This window comes from Hypomesus transpacificus, chromosome 15 (genome assembly GCF_021917145.1).
Source record: "Hypomesus transpacificus isolate Combined female chromosome 15, fHypTra1, whole genome shotgun sequence".
NCBI classification, from domain to species: domain Eukaryota; kingdom Metazoa; phylum Chordata; class Actinopteri; order Osmeriformes; family Osmeridae; genus Hypomesus; species Hypomesus transpacificus.
Genome location: NC_061074.1, coordinates 4585390 through 4608025, shown reverse-complemented (window position 1 = coordinate 4608025; position 22636 = coordinate 4585390). Strand labels below are relative to the sequence as shown.

Here is a 22636-nt window from a genome sequence, read left to right as displayed (position 1 = left end):
AAATGCTTTCTTATTTTAAATATTATATGTTTCGATTAAGTTAACGAGAGAAAACTGCGAGGCTATGGTGATTGTTTTTGATTCTCCACTGCGCAGTGTTGATCCTTCCGACATCTTTCGCGCATGCCGAAACGACATTTCCTGTTGCGCCAACTCAGTGGAGGATGTTGCTAGCTTTCAATGTTGATGCTTAATGCACAGGATTTTTCACAACAATAATAGCAACATCTCTTGAGATACCTGCCTTATATACCTATTAACCAATGCTTGTCAAAAACCGTGCACCGCAAGTGGCTCGCAGATTGTTTTAGTTTGCTTGATTTTGTGGATCCTTTTGTTCGACAATGAAATCTGACGGGTTTACAATTTTTCCATGTCTCTATTCGAGCAGCTACTGCAGGAGCAGAAACAAGTACCATGGCTAGCTAACGATAACAAGTGGTTTTGCTGGCTAGCAAAAATCTGATTTCATGTTTTCGTGTAATCGACAACTGTTACGAGAAGAAAATAGACTGTCTGCATAGCTGAAATAACGTGGATGTTTGTTGACGTTTGTTTTTGCTGGGCAGCGGTGCATCGTGAATACTGCTGGTTTGGTTGCTATCCTACTACTGCCATCTGAAGGAGCTGAGCTAGCTAGCTAGCCATATAGTCTGTGTGTAGTACTAGAAACTGGGTGGCAGTTCGATGATCTTCAGCCCTCAACCTTTGACTGGTGTGTTTTTACTCACAATAATAGCCAAGTTAGACAACGTCAACAAATTGGCGTCGTTGCTCATTGAAACACTCCCTGATACAGTGTCACGCACGGATATATTTGCATAGCAAGTTAGCTAGTTAACTGGCGAGGAGTCATCGACTGCTGGATGAATGTGGGACAAAATGGAGACCCCAACGATTGTGTACGACTTGGATACCTCTGGGGGTTTAATGGAGGTGAGGCAATGTAGCTCCTATAGGCCTGACTACCGTGCTTAAGTCTAAAGTAACAAGCATGTCACCTCGTTTAATGTCAATGTCAACTACCGTCCTACAAAGCAATAGTCCCAACCATGAATGTTTCTTAGGCTAGTTATATTATTTAGTTCCAGCTTGTACTGGGTGTACAATTGTAACGGGCCCCGTTATGAGTTGCAGTTACCATCACAGTAAACGTAAACATTTGCCAGGACTGGATAGTGCCACTTGGAACTGCATGTACGATAAACCAGACTGACAAATGCCGGGCGGATGTCAGGGCCGTTTCAAGCTAGAGTCACATTGTCAAGCCAAATGTCAAATTGTAATAACGTACACATGCCAAATGTTTTCAACAAACGGTAATGTATAATGGTTTGACGAACCTATGCAATCATACTACTTATTATATCCCTAGAACTGGGGTAGCAATTGACAACTGATCAAGTATGTTGTTATAAAGGCAAGTTTGCTTTTCCAGCAAATCCAAACGCTGCTCTCGCCCCCTAAATCGATGGACGGGCAGAACACTAGTCGGAAGTCCGAAAGAGAGACCAGAAAAAGCGGCAGGGCTACCAACCACAACACCTGTGATAGTTGCCGAGAGGGAGGGGACTTATTGTGCTGTGACCATTGTCCTGCTGCCTTCCATCCACAATGTTGGTGAGTATTTTATTGATAACTGTAACTATGCTGTTGCAATGATCATGCAGTAATTGGATTAACACTTTAGCAACAAAAAGATGTTGTAGGGTCTTTTTCGCTGGACATACTTGCTAAAGGCGAAATAATGTGCTCCCAGACGAGCTTCTTAGTGGTTCTGACAGTCAGCACCTGGTGGTTAAAATTTGCCGCGGAATGATTGCAACCAGTTCCTCCCCCGCCTCTCGCGGTCGGCAAGATTGAACGCAGGCATTCCGTCTCCCTCGTACTAGGGAACGGGCAGCTAAAAATGGAGTCGGACGAAGCTTCTCTCTCGTGTGCCTCTGTTTACAATATGGCGATCCCCTGAACATGTTTTCTGACAGCGCCATCTTGGCATATTGTATTTGCCAGCGTTTTCTTCGTTTTTCAGCATTTTGTTAAAAGGTTTGCACCATGCTGTCATAATTGCTGTGGTAAGATTGGTTGCAACAGTCGAATGGTCTGCAATACATTAATTTAAAATAATTCAGTTGACATAATCCAGTGCTGTATTATTTGGTAATGTCAGATTTAAGAGTAACAAAGACACATTGAATGTAGCCAAATTTATTTGACTGTAACAAAAGGAGAAAATACATTCTGAAATGAATCCTTCAATACATTTGGTCTTATATACAGTACTGTACGGTCATCTAGACTGATCTAGATAGACGAGGGATATGCTGTAAGGATTACAACATTTATTGTTACAGTTACGGGGGCAAACAATGACAGCAACAAAACAACCTGGCTAGCCTAAACTGTACGTAACACAGTTCCTAATAATCTGCCGAAAACAAAAGAGCGCATGAAACATCAACTTGTATCCTAAGTGCAGCCACTCCCCCTTGACCCCTGTCTCCCTGCCCGTCAAGCAAACCCTCCTAGTTCACCCAGCCTTGCACTAAGTAGTATCAATAGCAACCTTTCTTATATACTTATTCAATCCTCATAACGTTCCTTAGTATCCCTCACCAGTAGTTGCAGCTAAACATAAGTGACTAGACTGGACATTGCCACTTTATTAATCTCTAATGGTGCATTACAGGACAACCTCAGACTAGTACATACCAGTTTGTGAGTAAGTGGACTGTGGACATTGCAGTTGTACTAGACTGGTGAAAGCCAATGTGATGGTTACATAACTGTCCAACTTAACACTAAGCTGTGCAAGCCATCCATTGTGATTATTTATTGGTGTCACATGTGCTACCACCACACTTGTGACTTATGGAAGGGTCCAAATGTAGTGCTTATTGTTCAGGTCTGGACCTTGTGAATAATACAATCGCCTTGTTCTCATTCATTCCCTTGGACAAAAGCAAAACAGACATTTTGGGAAAACTTTTCTGAATATGACCAGAAGCCTTGGGCACTGGTGACAACAGAGCCATGTTTGATTTGAACGCTTATTATAGTTTTTTCTTCTTCCCGTAGTAATCCACCATTAAGTGAAGAAAAGCTGCCCCCTGGTGACTGGATTTGTCATCGCTGTAATGTCAGGAGCAAGGTAAGCAATCTTCAATATTGAGCTTCTTTATTCTTTTCTTTTTTACGTGCTACTCTTCAATTTCATGTCTCAATGTTTTTTTTGTTGCTTTATTAGCAAATATGTTGAGTTTAAAGTAGAAATCTGGTGTAACCCCAACCACAACAGTAGGGTGTACAGGTTAAGGAAACAACACCCTGAGTGCTGTCCAGTTGCTCGAGAGACTACGTCAGGCTACATTGTTTTATCAGAATTATTTGCTTTACTGTAAACTTACTTTAATATACTTAAATATTAACCACTAGCTAAAAAAACAACAGTCATTTTAGGTGTGTCCAAAAATCAATAACTAGTACTGTAGGTTCTGCAGTTAGTAACTTATTCCCCTTTTTGTTTATACAAACATTACTAAAGGGGTGATGCTATTACTTATAGACCATGTCGCACTCTCACTTCCAGAAGCGGGATCAGAAGGCAGAACAGACCAATGGACTCTTAGAGAGGCCAAACTCCAAGACTTCCTCTTCCCCAGCGCCAGAACTGAACCATGGACCCGGTCCACTGCATCTTGACGGGTTAACCACTGAAGCTGGTGCTGCAGGACCTGTACTAAGGATGGCAGCCGTGGCCCAGGTCCGCCTCCTAGAGCGCAGGTGCAGTAGCCGGACCAACAGCCGGCCCGGCACGCCCACCTCCAATGCCTCCTCCACACCTACTCCCTCGGAGGAGCAGAATGAGGTGGGGGAGGACATGGCAGAGACTGAAGAGGAGGTGCACGGCTCTGAACCGGAGGGCTTAACCCCCTCAACGCCCACTCCACGCCTCCTTAAGAGGCCCTTTCAACTGCTGATTGCTGCCGCCATGGAGAGAAACCCCACGCAATTCCAGCTGCCAAACGAGTTCACCTGCTCCAGTGCACTACCAGGTTAGTTAGTCCATCAGTGCTTACTTCAAAACAAGGACATAGGGGTTTTAGTTAGGCTATATCCCCCAACTCCAGTTTTATTGGTTGCAACTATGAGTTTGAGACAGTTGGCAAAAGTGTGTCAGTATAGCCCTGCTTAGAAACACATGTCTGCAGTTAAATAATCTATACTGTGTGTCTTTAGGCAATAGCAAAAGGAGGAAGAGAGAGGAGTTTATTGAAAAGGTTTTCAAGAAGCCCCAGCCTGAATCAGACCCCAATGGGCCGCTCCCCCTGCCCGTAAAAGTATGCTTCAACTGCACCAGGTAAACAAGTGTTATCATAAGAGGGGGGGGGGGGGGGGGGGGGGGGGGGTGCTTGTTTATGTGTCTGCGTCTACATGGGTATGAAGACGTTTGTCTCTTGCTTAGTTTGACCCGAGCTCTGCATCCCTCTTCTCCTAACAGGAGCTGCAGGATGGCCCCTCTGATCCAGTGTGACTACTGCCCCCTCCTCTTCCACATGGAGTGTCTCAACCCACCGCTCTCTGCAATGCCAGCAGGGAGTTGGATGTGTCCCAACCACATGGAGCATATGGTGGTAAGAGGCGAGCATTTTACATCACCCAGCCGGGTTTCCAAGCGGTTCCCAGGCAAATCAGTGTGTGTTTAGTAAAGGTTACATTTGACATGCATAGCATGTTATTTCCCTGTCTTATCATCTTTGGGATAAACAGCACTTGGGTGTGAATGGGAGTGGGTAGTAGCAGATTGACGATATAACAATTACTTTAATTGCACAAAAAAAACTGTGAACATCAGTGGATATACATTCACAGCCTCTGGTTTCGGTTGACCCGAACCCAACAAACATGCTTTCTTGTTCACCAGCTGAACCAGAGGAACCCAAACCTCACCAACCGCTGCCAGCTCTTCGACCAGTTTCACGACCGGATGTCCCAGCATGCTGTTAAGGTGGACTTCCTGCGACGGGTCCATAGGCAAAACCCGCCCAACCACCAGCACAGGAAAAAGACAATCAAGGTTCACACAAAAGAATAACCTAATCTGCATTAAATCCTAGATCAACAAAGAGCTGTCTATAATGATCTACATATCATGATCTATAGCATTCTCACTACTTATTTGTAATGTGTGCCCACCTAGGTACCAGATGGCATCAAATCCCAATACAACAGCCCTCCTGTGTTGGCCCCCAGAGGCATCCGTAATGGGGAGCTGGTATGCAACGGAAATCCTAAACAAGAGCACCCTACACAACATTTAACCAGCGAGGTTGAGCAACAGGAGGTAGGTACCCCTGCTTCTAGCACCTACAGTAAATCTCATTATTTTTTTTATCTTATCTATGATTCAACACAATTTGAATGTATTGTTAAAATGTTGGCCAATGATCTCTTGTTTTAACACGACACGCTTGTGGCAAATAAACACCCATGGCGCAAATGGTCTCTGTAGAGGGATATTCTCTAGACTATATTGGACATTTGTACATGATTTATAAAAGCATTGTTTTGCCTTGTTTAGTGGCTTCAAGATGTCATTGCTCTCCAGTGCAGCATCATGCGACATCTATCATCCGAGCAGAAGTTGTCGTTGTCAGACTGGGAACATACAGAGAAAGCTGAGCTGAAACCCTGCTTAGGGACAGGGGAGCAGAGCTCACTGCCTCCCCCAGCAAGAACGGCTTGTTTAAAACCATGCAGTACCCTTGGCCACCCCCAGGGTGCTTCTGAACTGAATAGCCCCATGGAGGAAGGACATTGTCAAAACTATTACAGGAAACCGAATGGCCCTCTTGCCGAACAGTCACTTACTAAAGGCTGCAGGTCTGTAACAGGTGATTCTGTTGCTGATTTGAGTAGCCAGGCTGAGCTCCATAACAGACTGAAACCCTCGCAAACCCCACCTTCATCAACTCATACCCCTTCCCAAGGCCTCTCCAACCACATAGGAGACGTGGCTGTTAAAATGGAGAGTACTAACCGCTTAGAGTCATGTGCTTTGAGAGACTGCACCCCTTCCCACACAATACGCCCAGACATTGGGCAAAGCGACCAAACTCAGATCCAAGGCCTAGGTCCAATAATACGTGTTGAGAGGCCCTCTTTTGATGGCGCCCCTATCTTCACCCCACCCAGAGCTGTCAGTGACGCATCCAAGCTAGTCACATTCTCACCTTCCCACGGTAAGTAACACAGACATCTTCCTTCCTTAATTGTCAATGAATGGGATCTTTTAGTATAGTCACCAAAATACAAACAGTAATTGTATTTTAAGTAAATAGATTAATTGAATTATGAATTAAATGGTTTCAGCCAATTGAATACATCATTTTAGTGACTTAGAACCATTTGTACAATCTGTGCTCAGGTTCCACCCCAGGCATAAAGACCAGCCCCGTGGTGGTTGTCCCTCCGCCCCCCAGCTCTCTCCTTCCCTCCGTTACCGACCTCTCTGGACGCATGATGACCGCAATAGGTGGGGATGAATGGACAGCTTGAGAATCCTGTAGTGTTTTGTATACACACTCCCATCATTGTGCAGTCTCTAGACAAATGCACAAAATGTTTATTGTCCCAAAAGGGCACATCAACATACAAACCGTGTGTGTGTGTCTTTTAGTGTGGATGATTTGGAAGACTTGCTTTAAGCTTCAACGAATTTACATCAGTTCATTTTTTAGTTTTTGCTTTTTTTTTTCTTCCAGAATTTGAGATGAGCAAGCTAGATGAGGAGCTGGTCAAACTTTTAGCTTTGCAGAGAATACAGCAGCTATTTCCCCCCAAAGCACCCCCCACCCTTCCAAGCAGCTTGCCAGCCCCTGCACCCACCACCATCGCACTCAAACCTCAGACGCCACACGAAGAACGTAAGGCTGTCTTCTTTAACCTGCACTTCCTCTTCTGGTTCTTAATGTAAATTGGTATCATGTGTAGCATGTCAGAATCGTACTTTTGAAATTGAAGTGCAAAAATCATTTAGAAAAAAATGCATCCATATAGGTATACTGCAATTGTAAGTCAAAAATAATTTGAAATCTGATCTAAAAGTGAGATCTCAATCTAATGTATGTGGACGTGCATAGGTTGAGATGTTTGTTCTGTTCCTCTCGCAGCCCGGAACAAGAAAGTGCAGGCCAGAGCTATGTTTTACCCCCTGATGGGAAAGGGAGTAGCCGTCAGCATGTGTTATAGGGCTCTGTACATCGGCTCTGGTGAGGAGATCTCAAATGAGCATTTGGGGGGGAGGGGGGTGGGGTCACAGCATCAGGTTTCACTGAGGTCTTGAGTCTAACTGGACTGACTTCAACTTTCTGCAGGTGCTGACATGGATGTGTGCCTTACAAACTATGGACAATGCAATTATGTGTCGGGGAAACACGCATGTATCTTCTATGATGAGGTACAGTGATGAGTGTTGTTTTCTCGCACCATTATCATCAGTACGTGATGCAAACAAATATTTTAGGCACATTGATTGCAAAGTATATCCAATGTGTCTGATATTTAGTATTTGGCCTTTTTGCCGTTGTTATAAACGATCATAGGAAGAATTTAACACTGTGTTTTTGTGTCTTCTCTGTAAATCACTCGGTTTGTTTGTCCAGAATACGAAGCATTACGAGTTGCTCAACTACAGCGAGCACGGGACTACAGTGGACAACGTCCTCTACTCCTGTGACTTTTCTGAGAAGCCTCCGGCATCTCCGGCCAGCAGTCCAGTGGCAAAAGTGCCAGGCGTCGTTCGTGAGTACTGCTTAAATGCACTCGGTCACATATTGTCAACACCCATGCACACTCAAATTTTTTTGCTATCTCACCAAATTACAATCCGTTGTGTACACACATTGTATCAGCAGAAGGACCTTGCCAGTAAAGCGCGGTATGATGCTTTCCTCTCCCTTGTTGTCTTTGCAGGCCACTGTAAGGTAAAGGAGCAGGAGGAGAGGTCTGGTGCCCTTGTAGGGCTGATGCCAGCAGGGGGAGTGATGAGCAGCCAGCCCCAGGGAGGATCCAGGCTCTCCTGCAACTGCAAGGCCAGTAGCTCAAGCCTAATCGGGGGCAGTGGAGCGGGTTGGGAGGGCACGGCTCTGCTCCACCACGGCAGCTACATTAAACTGGGCTGCTTGCAGTTTGTCTTCAGTATCGCTGAGTTAGCCAGCAAGCTGCCAAAAGAGGAGACTGTCAACAAAGCCACTGGTACAGACAGTACCACGCCTGACCAAGAGGGGGCAGACAAAACGACTCTCTCACACAAAGTGCCCATACAGAGCGCCAATCCCATTCCGTAGCCCCCCCCCCCCTTTCCCCCCTTTGATCTCTTTTCAGTCAAAACAAAGGGAATCTTAAAGAGACGTTTGCTTGACAGGGAATGGAAAAACCCCTTTGACTCTATTTAAACTCTTTATATGTTTGCATGAAACTGAAGTATTATTGATATCTCATGAACAGACTGAAAACATTTATTGACATTGCACCATGACCACCGGACTGAATTTTTCCGTACTCTATATCTTTTGCCAGGGCAATTATATTTTCTATAACATTTTCTTAGTTCTTAAACCAGCTAATTTATCCCTGGCCTTTTTTTATCATGTTATTATAGTACAGTGAAACATGGTCATACATGCATAGCTACCTGTGGTTCATAAGTATACACTCATACTTGTTCATATGCCTCTTTATGTACAGTAGGTTGCAAAAGTCTGAGACCATATTTTAATGTTTTAACGGGGGAATTGAATACTGAGAAAGCCAAGCATTTAGTTATGTCAGAATGAGCTCTTTGTAACATTGTGAGATTGTGCTGGGATAACTTGAGTGATCAGGTATTGAACAATCTTGTGAAGACCATGCGTTCTGTCATTAAAGCAAAAAGAGGGGAAACATGCCAAAAACTGAGAAATTCTGAAATTCGTGTATATTTGTCAAAAATTCAACTTTTCACTGACATCAAGTCCATATTATTATTTGTAATAAAAACATTTGTCTTACTTTAAAATGCAAACAAATGCAAAATAGAAGTATATTGACTAGTGGTCTCAGACTAACCCAGACTGTGTGTCTACACATCATTGTGAACTTAAGTGCTTTTCTGTTGGACAAAGATATGCCTGGACATACACACACCATTGTGTTTTTAGTGGACAACTATTTAAAGACTCTGTGTGATACCTGCTAGTATGAGTTATAAGTTGTAATGCTTGTTTAAAGTCTTGTCCTCAATGCTGTAGTCATTTTGTATATAGACCTGTCATTTAGCACTCATTTCAAATGTCTTTTTGTACCTATAATCCTGTATATATGCATTCTATATTGTGTTTTATCTGTTAAATGTAAATACAGAAAGATTTTTTTAAGAACATTTTAAAACTGTTATACATTCTGCATTATTTGAATGACTGTAAAAGTCATGCCACCATGCAACAATATACATTTAAGTAACATTTGTTAAATACTCCATAGGCCAAAAATGAAAACTTTTAATATTCACCATGCAGTATTACTACTCAGTTGATTAATGAATTAATCAGAATACGAGTATTTGGCTCTTAAATCACAAAAAAATACAAAATAATGATACAGACCTTAGATGTTGATGTACTGTACTGAGTGCAGGTAAGTAACACAATGATTTTAGTTAAGAAATTACAACTTCTTTATTACTAACTAAATAGAAATGTTCTTGGTGGTTGAAAGTAGCAATTGACTATTGAAAGTGTCGATCAGATTTGTCATTATGCACAGTAATTAGACATTCCACAAGACAGTAGTTAAAGGTGTAACTAATGCACTGTAATATCAGACACCCAAAATAGAAAGGAATCATAGATACCTATTATCTTTAATATAATTTCTTCACACTTGTCAGTAGCTTATGCGCCATGGAGTGTAAGAATTCAATTTCTTTCAATTCAAATTTTCTAGAGCAGTAAAGGGCATCGACCTCATCCTCTCCGCGATGCAAGGGTCTATGGCGAGCACAGCATTGTATTCTGGGAGAGCCCTGATTGGCGTTTGGATGGAATGGTGGACAGGAGAGGCTGGAGTGTTCCTTGTCTCTGGAGAGCAGGAGTTCCTGAGGCTCTTCATCTGATTCCTGATGCTGTGACCGCTGTAAATTTGAAGTGTCCTGACCGGTGCCTCGTGGGATCTGGAGCCCTTTTTCTTTTCTGAGCTCTGAATGGAGCTCCTGCTGCTTCTCTGCGTGAGGGCAGGATCCCTGGTCTGGGGTGGCCCGTGAATTGCTGTGCAGGATTGTCGTCAATGTGGAGATTCGGTCGATGGCACGCCTTAGGGTGGCAATCTTTGATAGCCTCTTACCTTTGAGGTCGTACTTAAGAGTCCTCCGCAGAGCGCTAAAGGCCTGGTTGTATTCTAGAATCCGCTTGCGCTCGCGTACGTTTGCAGCCGCGCGGTGTGCCTTCGAGCGGACCAGGCGTCCGCATCTCTTCACAACTGCAGCATGGTTTCGGCAGCTGGTGGTGACACCAACCTCCTCTAGGGAAGCTTGCCCGAAACCAGAGTCACTTCCACTGGTGCTGTCTTGCTCAAGTTCCACCTGACTATCCTCAGAAAGCTCTGTGATACTGGCCAGACTGCTCATATTTTATACCCCCCCAACTCTCTTAAATACTTTTTTTAAGGATAAGACCAGTTCAGATTAGAACTGGGACTGACTCCATAGACCTTCAGAAGCTGAGCTGGTATGTTCCTGTGTTGAGCTAGAAGACCCAAGCTCCTCCTTTTGAATGGTTGTACTCAGGAGCTGGTTGTGACATGTAGTCAGCCAGCATCCCTGTCTTTACAACAACTCATCTCAGCCTCACTTAGTCACTATGAGGGAGGAAAGGACATTTTAAAGGCATTTTATGCCATGTGATTGGCTGGCCTCATAGAAATGGTGGATTGTGGGATTGTGGTTTTATGAGTGCCTTCGAGGCAGATGGAACCAATGTGTGTTCTCAGAAACCTCCCCTTCCAGTCATGCAGGGATCATTGCTGTTATTGTGTCTTAATCTGAACTATTCAAATGTTCAATGTCACAATAGGATGTGGTTTTGTGATGATGAAGTGTGATGTACTTGTAAATGTGGTATCAAGACGTTATAACATTTTTGTGGGAATTTATTTTATGTAGAACATCTAGGTTGTCTTATTCATTATTCTTTATTGATGGGTGCGACAGAAACTAATCTGCATCTTTCTTATGTTAACACACACAACAGATTATCTTAGTGGCCACAATTAACTGGGTTCTATTAACCTTCCTACTCTGCTACTCTATAGCTCTAATAATGGTAGGGAGTGTAATTTCAGTGTCTCCAATGAATAGGTACTATAAATCAGGTCTGAGTGGCCTGCAGGACATGAACACACAATGGTCAGAACTTCAAAGCTGGGGAAAAAGAACACAAATATTTTACAACTATCACCTGTGACCGCTGTTGATTCAAGTCCTTTGTTTGAGCCTTGTTCTGTACTCCAAACCAACCCCCCCCCCCCCCCCCCTTTCCATTATATTTATATTTTTTCCACATATTGAAATGTAGAGAGCTTGGTTTTACATTTAGGAAAGTGTACCTTATGCCAGCTCTGGCATAAGATTGAAATGTCTCATATTTGACATGGTGAGAGGGTGTTGTTTTAAGGCATCTCTGGGTGTTACAGTAGGCTATGTACTGTACTGGATATTCCCTTAAAAGAGAAGTGGCCTTCTAAGAAAGGTGGCTTTCAAAATATTTCTCAACAAAATTTACGATGCTTCTTTACAATTGCAGGGGTCGTGTACCCTGTTGAAGGTACACTGCGGGGGAGACACTGTGATGTTGATATTAGCCCCAAGGCAGTAATTATAAGATGCCTATTGAGAGGTCATGAAAAGCATTGTTTCCTTCCTGCCTGGTTGTTTACAGCAAGCTGACCAAAGCTACAATAAGTAGCCTAATAGTTACCTGTATTTTCTATCCTCCTAACACACTTTCTACATTGTCTGTTACTTCTTAAAGAAATGGAATCTGTTCTGTAATGGTACAAAAAGCCTGGTTTTACACTCTTAATATTTCACTCTATCAGCACAAGCACATCCTGTGTCAGTAATTAACAGCATAGTCAGCATAGCAACATTATTCATTTATACCAGAAAGATCTTGGGGTTTAAGTCTTTTGTTTACAGACTACTAGGATAATGTGGCCCATCCCACAAATAAGAGTTGATGAAAAAGCCCACCTGGAAGTTTGAGCATTTGTTGTTGATCTGTGATAATTTAACCTAAACATGGACTAACTTTTAAAAAATGCACAGAAATGTAAGAGAAAACAATCCTTAACCTTAACATTCACACCAGCAACATCCAACTGAAACAGCCTTTGAAGGAGAGTGCTAAAAAGTATCTTAAAAGCACACATACAGTAAGATACTCTATAAAGGGACAAACTTACTCAATATTCTTTCAAAATCTGACTTTTGAATATGAACTTTACTTCCTGCTCCTAAAATAGCATATTTTGTGTAACTTGTTATTGAATTAATGTTCTCTACCTAGTAAGGTAAGATGTCAAAGTAGTAACAGAAATATTCAAAACAAGTCAAGACAATGCAGTATTGACTGACCTCCAGCAGTGGTCCATAAAAAGAGCTTAGAGCTTCCAATTAACCACATGCCCCCTCCTTATACATAACTCTGGTGACCCTACATTAGTAAGTAACAAGTAATAGCAGTACATTGAATGCACCTGATGCAAGACACAAGTTTTGCACAGATATTTTCATCCAATAAAAATCCTATTCTATAACTATTGTACACATTTTTGATACATTTGTAATCTACTATTACCCTAATTTACTCTAAATATCCCACAAAAGTTTACATACCACTGATTCAAGTTTGATTGGTTCATGCAGTATACTGTACATATAATTAAACATTATAGAATCTACATTTAAATATTACATTTCATTATGTAATTGCAATACTGGTTTACTTTATCTGGGACTAGAAATAAGGACTGCTTTTTATGTTTTGGGTTGTGGAACATGGTATGCCCTTGTCAATATACAAAGTGGCTCTGGGTGATTTGTTAGTCAAATAAGCTTGTGATATTATTATGGAAAACTATTCATGGCCATAATCTGCATTTTTTATGTTAATCCTTTGAAGTTGAATTTATCTCTCTGTACCACTTCCTTTCACAGGTGTCTCTTTAAATAATTTTCTATTTGCAGCCATTAGATATTTTTTCCCATGTTGGTTTCTGAAGCAACTTCCTCATCAAAGTTTTTTATTCCAAACATGTAACATGCTCTACATGTTAACAGTTCCTTGGACAATAATGTTTTTCTATATTTTGCATCCATAATAGAAATGAACATGGCCACTGGTTCTGCATGGCCTCAATATTTTTGCACATCAAAAGAATTGCAAGGCATCCTACCATAAAACATTCAGTGGCCGGTGAGGCTACAGTATCATGCTGTTTTCCACTCATATGAGGATTGAGCAGTGAAATGCATTACTGATTAATTAATACTTGTCACTGTGCTTATAGCCAGAATGTGCTGCTCCCCACTGAGAATCGGTTAAGAGTAAATATAGAGACAACAAAATGATCCACTATTCATCCAGTTGTTATGGAAGTTCACTTAGTGTGTGCTGCCATGATTGATTTGAGCATAAACACATCACAGGGGAGCTTGTTATTTTCCAGTGTAATAAATATTGCCATCATTTTGACCAGTCTTGCCTGTGAAGACTGCTGGGACGACAACTACTAAAAACAGACATCTTGTCCTCCAAAAATAGATCTGTCACCCAAAGATGGAGGGTACAAGAAAAAAGTGAATTTCTCTTTCTCATTTTCTCTGTCTCTCTCATCCACTCTCAATCTCATATTTCTCACTCTCTCTTAGATTTATAGAGACAGATAGAGATAGTTTAATTTCATATTAATCTCATATATCGAAAGAAGAATGTAATATTCTGTTTTGAGTCATTGTAATTGCATGGACCCAGTGTTTTGTTTTCTGGTTTATTTATTTGCACATTCTGAAACATGTACATATTTATTTTACTGTCTGGGTCAACATTTGCTTTTTCATTAAACATGAGTGGCCAAGCAGCAGGAAACATTTAAACTTGTTTACCGCAAAAAGAGGTGTCAGTGCTATCTGGTTTCTTTGATTATATGTAAGGAATATAGATATATGCAAATATCAAGCCAAGTAACAATGGAGGCTATTATTCATGGTTTTGATCACACTATATTATACAATAGTAATACATTAGAGACAGACAAAGCTAAACAGTTGACAAATAATATAAATAATATAAATATAAATAAATGACTCAATGCAACTCACAGGTGATTTTTCTAAATCTCAACTCCTGATTAATCTTTTAATTAGGCTATTATCAATAAGGTAAGGTTAATTATGCAATGTATGTATTCATTTAAACAGTGCATATACTAAGTACAGCAGATAAGCAAGTACCAGTAGTGTCCAGTTCTAACAGTGGCTAGTGCCTGCCAAGGAATGGTCTGTTTTTTTTAACAGATACAGGTAACCCCCCCCCCCCCCCCACCACCACCACCAAAAAATACATGTATATGTATGACAATAAAAGTATTGTATTGGCCTAATTTACAATAATCCGAGTCGAAACATATGCTTCGGACCACAAGACACAAGATTTACTGCCATGATGACAGGCGACCATGAAACAACTGGTAGTCCACAATATACAATTGTATCAGCCTTGAACTAGCACGTGCCCTTTTCATAACCTCATCTTCATGTAGCGACGTAGCCTAGGATGCTATTGGCTACGTTAAATGCCAATCATTTTAAGTAACAACCCACATTTATTCAAGCAACTACATCTCTTGCCCTCCATTTTGGCTCAGCCTCCCTTTCACGTGCAGAGGGACCTCCACAGGGTTCGTGCTCCACAATGGTGACAGTTTCCAGTGATTCTGACGTTGCACGTTATGGTAACACCCCTATATCTCTTTGGATTCAACTGATTGGCTTAACGCCATTAAAAAACGTAAGACTCCTATTTTGATTGGAGCTAAGACCTGCCATCACAAGCAGACTAGTTGGGTACCCAAGAAGCCAAGGCTGTGCGTGTTTCTTCCGAGGTCCTGGCAGCACCATCCGGCTGGAGGTAGTCAGCCGACATTTCTGAATAAACGGAGTTCTTGGGTGTTTTTGTTTTGATTTTTAGTGTATTTACCTTTATTGGATTGATGTCTGTGCTGCCTGAGGAGATAAAGTGCGGAGCACGCTGAACATACCGGATTCGATGGGGAAAATAAGTTGACTATAAACTAGGTTACCCTTGGAATAATTTGTTTTCCTCGTTCCAGGAAGGAGATAGCTAATTATATCAAAATGATGTGGATTTCTGTCGCCGGGGAATGCAGGAATTGTGACATCTGATGCAAAACAGCAGCACGCAAGTAAAAGACGTTGTTGACGGCATTAAAAGGCAAATCACACACCTCGTTTTGCACGGGTCTACATTAACTAGCCTACACGTTCTCGGAGATTATTAGCCTGCTCGCCATATAGGCTATTATCGGAAAAGAAGTCAATGCGGTAACATTTGAAGTCTTGCATGGCTACTTTTAACGCCTGAAACAAGTGGCAGACCAGCAGGAATAGCGTGACCGAAAGCCTTCTAACTTCTGCAAACTGAATGCAGCACAGGCGGTGGGAACAACAGCGGTGCTGGACCAGACAATATGGCAAACTTGAGATTTAAAAGATGAATGTGCTAGTTCCCATGTGATTTTTGATCGTTTTCCCTTTTCATTTAAAGGAGGGAAAATTGATCGAGTTCCGTCAGTGGGAAGGGGAGAGCCACTTCCAACATGAGGGAGATCTAGGGCCGCGGATAATTTATTTATTGTGGGGGGTGCGGGTTTTTCTGTCGCATTTTTCATTTAATCATTTTAACAGGTGCACTACATTTTACACAGGTTATTAATTATAGCCTACCAATATTCGCTGGTAACGATGTATGCACAAGACAATTAAAATGAAAGTAGGTCAGATCGTAACGATAAGGCCGTAAGCGAGAGTGAGTGCTGCTCTCATAGAATTGTAATAGGCCATACAGACATGTTTGTTTAATTTGTAACCCATTAAATACTTTTTGTTTTGATTTTAGGCACCGGCGAAATTAGGCGACTAGTTGTAATCCACCTGCCCAGATATTTTGTAGTTATCTTGAGGCCTGTTTACTAGTAGCATCATTTTAACGACACACTGTTATCCACTTGTATATTTCTTTTTGGTTCTTATTGAGTGAATGGCTCTGTGCGGTACAACGGCTACCAATGCCGCTAAAATGATGTCTGCATATAACGGCGGCGCATCAGCAGTCGGTGCCCATCATCCGCACCATCATCACCAATTACCGCATCTCCCACCGCCCCACCTCCACCACCATCACCACTCGGGCCAGCATCACTTGCAGCACCCTGGCTCCGCTGCCGCTGTCCACCCAGTCCAACAACACGCTTCCACAGCCGCAGCTGCAGCGGCGGCCGCTGCTGCGGCGGTAATGCTGAACCCGAGCCAGCAACAGCCATACTTCCCCTCGCCAGCCCCTGGTCAAGCCCCTGGTCCAGCAGCAGCTGCGGCACCTGCCCAAGTTCAAGCAGCAGCTGTCAAAGCTCACCACCACCATCACCAACACCCTCACCACTTACCCCAGCAATTGGATATTGAGCCGGATAGACCCATTGGATATGGAGCTTTCGGGGTGGTCTGGTAAGTTTCAAATGTTGTTTTCCTCAGTGAAGCTACTGAATCAGGAGTGTAGGCTATAGTGCTATAGGCTATAGTACAACTATAGCAATAACGGAGCCATTTGGTCCATGCATTTTGTTTCCTAAACCCAACTTGTATACGTTTGTATACGCTAAATGTAGCTGACCACGAAATGTATCTGCCTGTATTTATACAAGTTGGAGGGGTCTGTCCAAGATTACAAAGCTAGTTTGCATATATCGTTTGTTACTGAATGTTCACAAAGCTTTGTATTCCCATTTCCAATTTTGTATTGCAGTGTGTGGCACTAAATATAAATGTCTGCCCTATTTCATGTGGACACCATCAGCCAGGATGGTCAGCCCATCACCCCTCCCTTTCCTGCTGTCAGCTAGTTACCAGTCTCACTGCCACTGTCATCACAGCTTGACCTTTCTTCAAAACCCCTTCCTGTTGTCTGCGTTTAATCTGCTCCACTGACCGCCTGAGTATTTATAGACCCATGCTGGAGGCACCAAGTTCTTGAGAAGCTCAGATATTCACCCCCGCCAACCTTCCCCCTTTAAAAGCCTAAGCGTACTGTTCTCTTTGCTTTCACATCATTATTAGGAATTGTAATACAGTTTATCATAGTTTGACCAGTAAAGTAAGAGAAACAGCAATTTGTCTAGAATAAGTCCCCCAAAACCAAATATATAAATATGGGTGTAAGGAGACTATAGGTGGACAACTTTTAATCGTCACACATGGACGAGGCAGAATTTGTACATTGGTGTGCTTGAGGTTGTAGAGCCATATGTAGCAAATGTATTAAGCTGCAATTAGGTTGCAGTTGTACAATTTCAGATTGTTGGTCAAATTAAAGAAGTGACAGGCCAACACACTGATCATTTTGTAAGAAATATTCATGAATATTGAGGGTAAAAATATGCTGGTGTTGTGTTGACACTCAAAGGTAGTGTGTCTGTTTAGTTTGACTAATACACGAAAGCTTTTATGACTTTCACACAATCCTCACTTGGTTATAAGTTAACTGGAAGGTTGTCCAAATCAGGGAGAAAACTAGCATTGGTGTCTCGGGTCCACTGCTTGACAGCTAAGCAGCACTGCTCAGAAAAAGCACTCTGGCGTGGTAAGTGCTCACTGATGCGCGCAGCCGTGGAACGTGAAGTAAATTGGCTTTTCCCTTGCATGGAGTGCTTGTCATGTGCTCACCAGCTTAGAGCCCAGGTGGAATTTGGCGTCTTAAGTAAAATGTACCTACCTCTCTTAACTTATCTTGCCTCCAGGGTCTTTTGTCTCTTTGTGTCTGTTTGTGTGTCGATGTGTGTGTGTCTGTGCTTGTGCACGAGGGGTGGAAGGTTGTATTTGTATTCTTGATAAAATTGGATTATGGTAAGCACATAGACTTCACTTGTGTTTTGACTAGTCAAGACATAGGAGGTTGCTTGTTGTAAGTGTGGGAGTCTGGGTGATGTTATTTTATAGCTTATTAGCTTTCTAAGTTACAGCAATGAGACTAGTTTTTCTCTTTTCTCAGCCCTCCTAACTAAACAGACTCTATACTTTAGATTAACAGAGGCTAGCTATACCAAAGGCCTATCACTCATGTTCATTTTTAGTGTGCTCCAAGGCTTTGTGAGAAATAATTTTTTTTTTAAACTAAATTAACTGTCCGTCAGGTCCCACTTACAAGTACGCTGACTTGTTATTAACGTTTACATTTTATATCTATTGAACTTTTATCCAAAGTAGGACTAGTAGTACGAATGTGGGTAATGCCAAGGAACGGGCTGTAGTTATTCACCCAGTCACTGTTACGGCGGTCCCAGCTTCACACCTGTGTGAACACAGTGGTAACTTTTTCCTTGTCATAACATTTATAACCAAGCTAGATAAAGTTTAATGACTATGTTAAAGTGTGTCTTCCAACTGCGTTTGGCACCAGGGGCAACACAAATGAAATGCCTTGCCGAGGGTGACCTATGACACCTACATGATCCCGACATGCTAAGACACAGCCCTGAATGTGTGCACTAAAATACTTTATTTGTGCACACTATAATGTTCCATATTGGCCAGAAAATGCTCCATTTATGTCAAGATAGCCAGCGTCTTGCCAGGGTCTTTTTTTTCTTTTATTGGGGGTCAGATGGCTGAGCGGTTAGGGAGTTAAGCTATTAATCAGAAGGTTGTTGGTTCGATTTCCGGCCGTGCGAAATGATGTTGTGTCCTTGGGCAAGGCACTTCAGCCTACTTGCCTCGGGAGAATGTCCCTGTACTTATTGTAAGTCACTCTGGATAAGAGCATCTGCTAAATGACAAAATGTAAAAATGGCTCATTCATAGTGATGTCTTTGTTGTTTTGGACCTATTATGAATGTGCAGACTGCCTCAGCCTTTTAGGACCCACAGCTTAAAAGGCTTGCAGACAGTCTAGGCTTTTTACAGCAGCCGTAGCAGTCAGAAGGAGCTCTTAAGAGGCCTGCAGTTGGCAGACGCATGGGCTGAGAGGAATACCTGACCAACTGTCATAGGTGCCCGGTTAACCCTTTAGTCACCTGGAGCTGACGGCTCTCTCTGAACAACTCTTTGTGTCAGCTGTTCTTGTCTATCTGAAATAAATGTTAAATTGATTATTTTTACTCTTTTAAATTAACAACTAGCTCATACACTTTTGTTTTCATCCCCCAAAAGGTCACAGTCACTCCTATGTATGCATTTAAAATGTTCCCACTGACATTGAATACTTAGAATACATCAAACAGTCCTTACCATAAATGGAGCAAATGCAATATGCATATTTTTTTATAGCATTCCCATCTAAAACAATGGGGCATGCATGTTTACAATCAGACCAGCGTTACAGAAACAATTCCAGAGGCCAATGTTCACTGGAATGTTGTTTCCAGCGAGCAAACTGGCATGGGTGGGACTAGGTGGTGCAAAGTCTCCATCGTCCAGATGGAAAATGTAAGTCATTTATTTATTTTATGCATGTTACTGTATGGATGGTGTATTTTCCAACTTTGAATTGGGAGTTCCGGATCATTCCTGACAGCCTTGGATTAAAATGTAATATCTGTTGAGTCTCAAAGCTAACGTAGCCTCAATCTGGCTGTGAAAATGTCAGTCAGAGTGGGAGTCTTTTGTCTCTGCTATAGGAGCAGTGAATGTGTGACGCAGTGTTTCACTCAACCTGCGAAAATGAGCCTGTTAATTATAAACACTGTGTGCCAGAGATGGTCTCTGGATTTAAAGGTCCAGCACTAGTCATTTCCAGGACATTCCTCACATGTATTTTTAGCCCTCTCCGGTTTTCTTGATTTTGAGCATCAATAGGGAGAATGCTTTAGAGATCACCACAAGGTGTTTGAAGGAGAGAGGATAGACAAAAGGTCTTGAGTTGTCAAGTCCTTTGGTTCGTGAGGGGAATGCACAAAGAGGAAGTCACTCGCTCACCCATATCAGAATCAGAATAGTGTTTAATCACCAAGTAAGTGGTCACAAACAAGGAATTTACTTTGGTGAATAGGTGCATACAGTAAACATAATGAACAGAGTAAAATGTAGAAAATGTACAACAAAATACCAAGTTCGCTGTTCCAAGCAATGTTCCACCGTTCCTCGATAACATTTCCACTTTGTTTCTATCATTTCCCAGACCTGTCACTCTGGTCCACGTGTTTTGGAAAAGTGAACCCGCTTTAGCATGTGATTCAGTCCTATGACACTGCTTATGCATATCAAAGTGTTGCCAGCAGCTAGCGCTGCGTGCGACCAGCTGGCGTGACTCAGTATTTGGTTGCCACTCAGAGTCTTCAGTGGAGAGGCTCCAGGAATGTCCATGAGGCATCAGCTCTCAATGTGTTTCAAACAGGGGCTCTTAATAGTCAGCCCAACTGCCATGGCAAGGAAGGAACACATCCAACTCCAGCTTTGTAGATGGAGACAGAGAGAGTGGGGGTGAGAGAGAGAGAGAGGGGGGGGGGGGGGGGGGGGCGGGGGGGGGGTCTCAATAGATTCTAGCATCCTGTGAGGAAATGTTGGAGATGTCAGATAAAGCCATCGATTTTTGAGACTTTGAGACTGAAGGGTAACAGGAAGTGAGAGAGGGGAGCAGAAGAGAGAAGAGAGAGAGGCCCCATGTCTCAATTACCAAAGCTCTCCAACCAAGCTGTCTGCTGCTACCCTTGCGCGTGTCTTCTTTTTGCTGTCAGAAGGGAGTTTGCAAACAAGATGAAAACGTTTTCTGGCGCGCTCAGCAGAACCTCCAGCTGCCGTGTGTCTGTGCTTTATTGAGTCTCTTGTCAGAGAAATGGCTAAAGATGTGTCATTACTGCAACAACAGTACTGTATCCCACAAAATAATTCTACATGCTCATGTGTTTGCCCCAAACACCCAGTTTTGGCTACTTTCACTTCTTCTTATGTTGTCTTATTGAATGAAAATGCTGGGGAATTTTCTATTGTGTTAGAATATTCCACAGTGAACTCCTATTCTCTAGTCTAACAAGATTCTTAAATAGCTGTCAGAGGGGGTACTTTTTCAGAAAGACTGTTGAGACTTGGGTGTGTTCATGCTGCCTGGGATTTGGTAGCCTATCTGGGGTTGACACCTTTCTCTGCTTGCTTCCTGCACCCTCTCTATGCACTCACTGGTTGATGTCAGATAAACGCCTGGTCTTCAGAGAGCCAGGGAGTCAACTCTATGACGTGGGTACTTTCTCTGGTGGGCCGAGTTGCGGATTAGCGCGCCTCTGTGTGTGTCCCTGCCCCCTTGGCCATGTTCTGCTGACTCAGATCTGCGCTGAAACGGTTCCTCATGGCTCGAGTCAGCAGCAGCGGATGTAGCCTAATCTTTCCCTCTTTTTGTCATCACCAGGATAATTCATTTCATAGTTTAGACGGTTTTGTTTTACTACCTCTACTTCAGTTTCACCTTGAGGTCTTTTGCTGTTACTTTTCCTAATACTCAAGCCCCATACAGCCCAGGCTCATGTTCTTATTGTCTCTGAACAACCCTCCTCAGACCATAGTAGCTGCTGCCATCTGGCCTCCTTGCCTCATCCTATTTGAGGAGATTTACCTTGGATGGTGCAGGGCACCGAGGTGGAGAGAGCCAGTATGCTCTAGCTTAATGACACATGTTGTTTCCCCAGGGAGGGCTTGCCCTCTACCGCTCATTAACCCAGTCAGTGTCTAACCCCCGCCCCTCCTAATTACAGTAGAAGGCTCAACCCTGGGGCACTTGGTAGAGAGTGATTGCATACAAAAAACAAATACATTCTGATTACGTGTAGCAAACATTCTCACTTTCTACCCCACAAACTCATTAATTGTCTAATACACATACACACACACACACGTATCCCCATGCAGTACCTTGTACTATCTCCCCACATGCATGCTCCCTCACACCCACTGCAGGCAGAATTTTACACTTCTCCATGGCAGGGCAGTGCTGCTAATGGGGCCCATTATTTCCTAGAAAGCTCCTGTCTGTCAGAGGCCAGAGAAGGAAGGCGATAGAGGCACAAGGTGTGTAGTAAGATACAAAAGAACATGGGATTGAAGTGTCAGGTGATTAGAGCCAAATGTTAAAATTGCGTGTCAGCTTGGCTGAATGTGTGAAAATGGAACATATTATAGAGAAGAAAGCAGACTGTCCAAATATCAACAAAAACCAGATGGAAGCATTGCCGAAAAATGCGCTAAAAGAAACTGGTGCTGAGGAGTGGGGATCTTACAAGGTCCCAAAAGAGTACAATAAATAATACAAATACATTGCAAGAATCT

The 22636-nt window shown here is 42.6% G+C and overlaps 2 protein-coding genes across 2 annotated transcripts in view; both read left to right on the top strand.

Moving 5' to 3' along the window:
- The first annotated feature begins 136 nt into the window (after positions 1 to 136).
- Positions 137 to 9429, top strand: LOC124478079 (PHD finger protein 12-like). The gene is made up of 15 exons (XM_047036203.1): positions 137 to 936; positions 1439 to 1620; positions 3079 to 3151; positions 3590 to 4055; positions 4240 to 4360; positions 4502 to 4634; positions 4925 to 5077; positions 5201 to 5344; positions 5582 to 6242; positions 6428 to 6535; positions 6765 to 6926; positions 7173 to 7271; positions 7377 to 7459; positions 7665 to 7803; positions 7975 to 9429. Exons 1-15 carry the CDS (start codon positions 871 to 873, stop codon positions 8346 to 8348), a joined length of 2964 nt encoding a protein of 987 aa, XP_046892159.1. The 5' UTR covers positions 137 to 870; the 3' UTR covers positions 8349 to 9429.
- A 5727-nt stretch (positions 9430 to 15156) lies between these two features.
- Positions 15157 to 22636, top strand: part of nlk2 (nemo-like kinase, type 2) — a 22837-nt gene continuing 15357 nt past the window's right edge. Inside the window, exon 1 of the mRNA XM_047035305.1 lies at positions 15157 to 16837. Coding sequence (XP_046891261.1) covers positions 16374 to 16837 — 464 coding nt within the window. The 5' untranslated portion in view covers positions 15157 to 16373. The remainder of the gene's footprint in view (positions 16838 to 22636) is intronic.

What these genes read in the sequence shown, in the direction of transcription:
- LOC124478079 (XM_047036203.1), top strand. Translation starts at nt 871, where the DNA reads ATGTGGGACAAAATGGAGACCCCAACGATTGTGTACGACTTGGATACC. An exon ending in CTGCTCCAGTGCACTACCAG is followed by an intron (nt 4,056 to 4,239) that starts GTTAGTTAGTCC and finishes GTGTGTCTTTAG; the next exon opens with GCAATAGCAAAAGGAGGAAG. An exon ending in GCGAGGTTGAGCAACAGGAG is followed by an intron (nt 5,345 to 5,581) that starts GTAGGTACCCCT and finishes TGCCTTGTTTAG; the next exon opens with TGGCTTCAAGATGTCATTGC.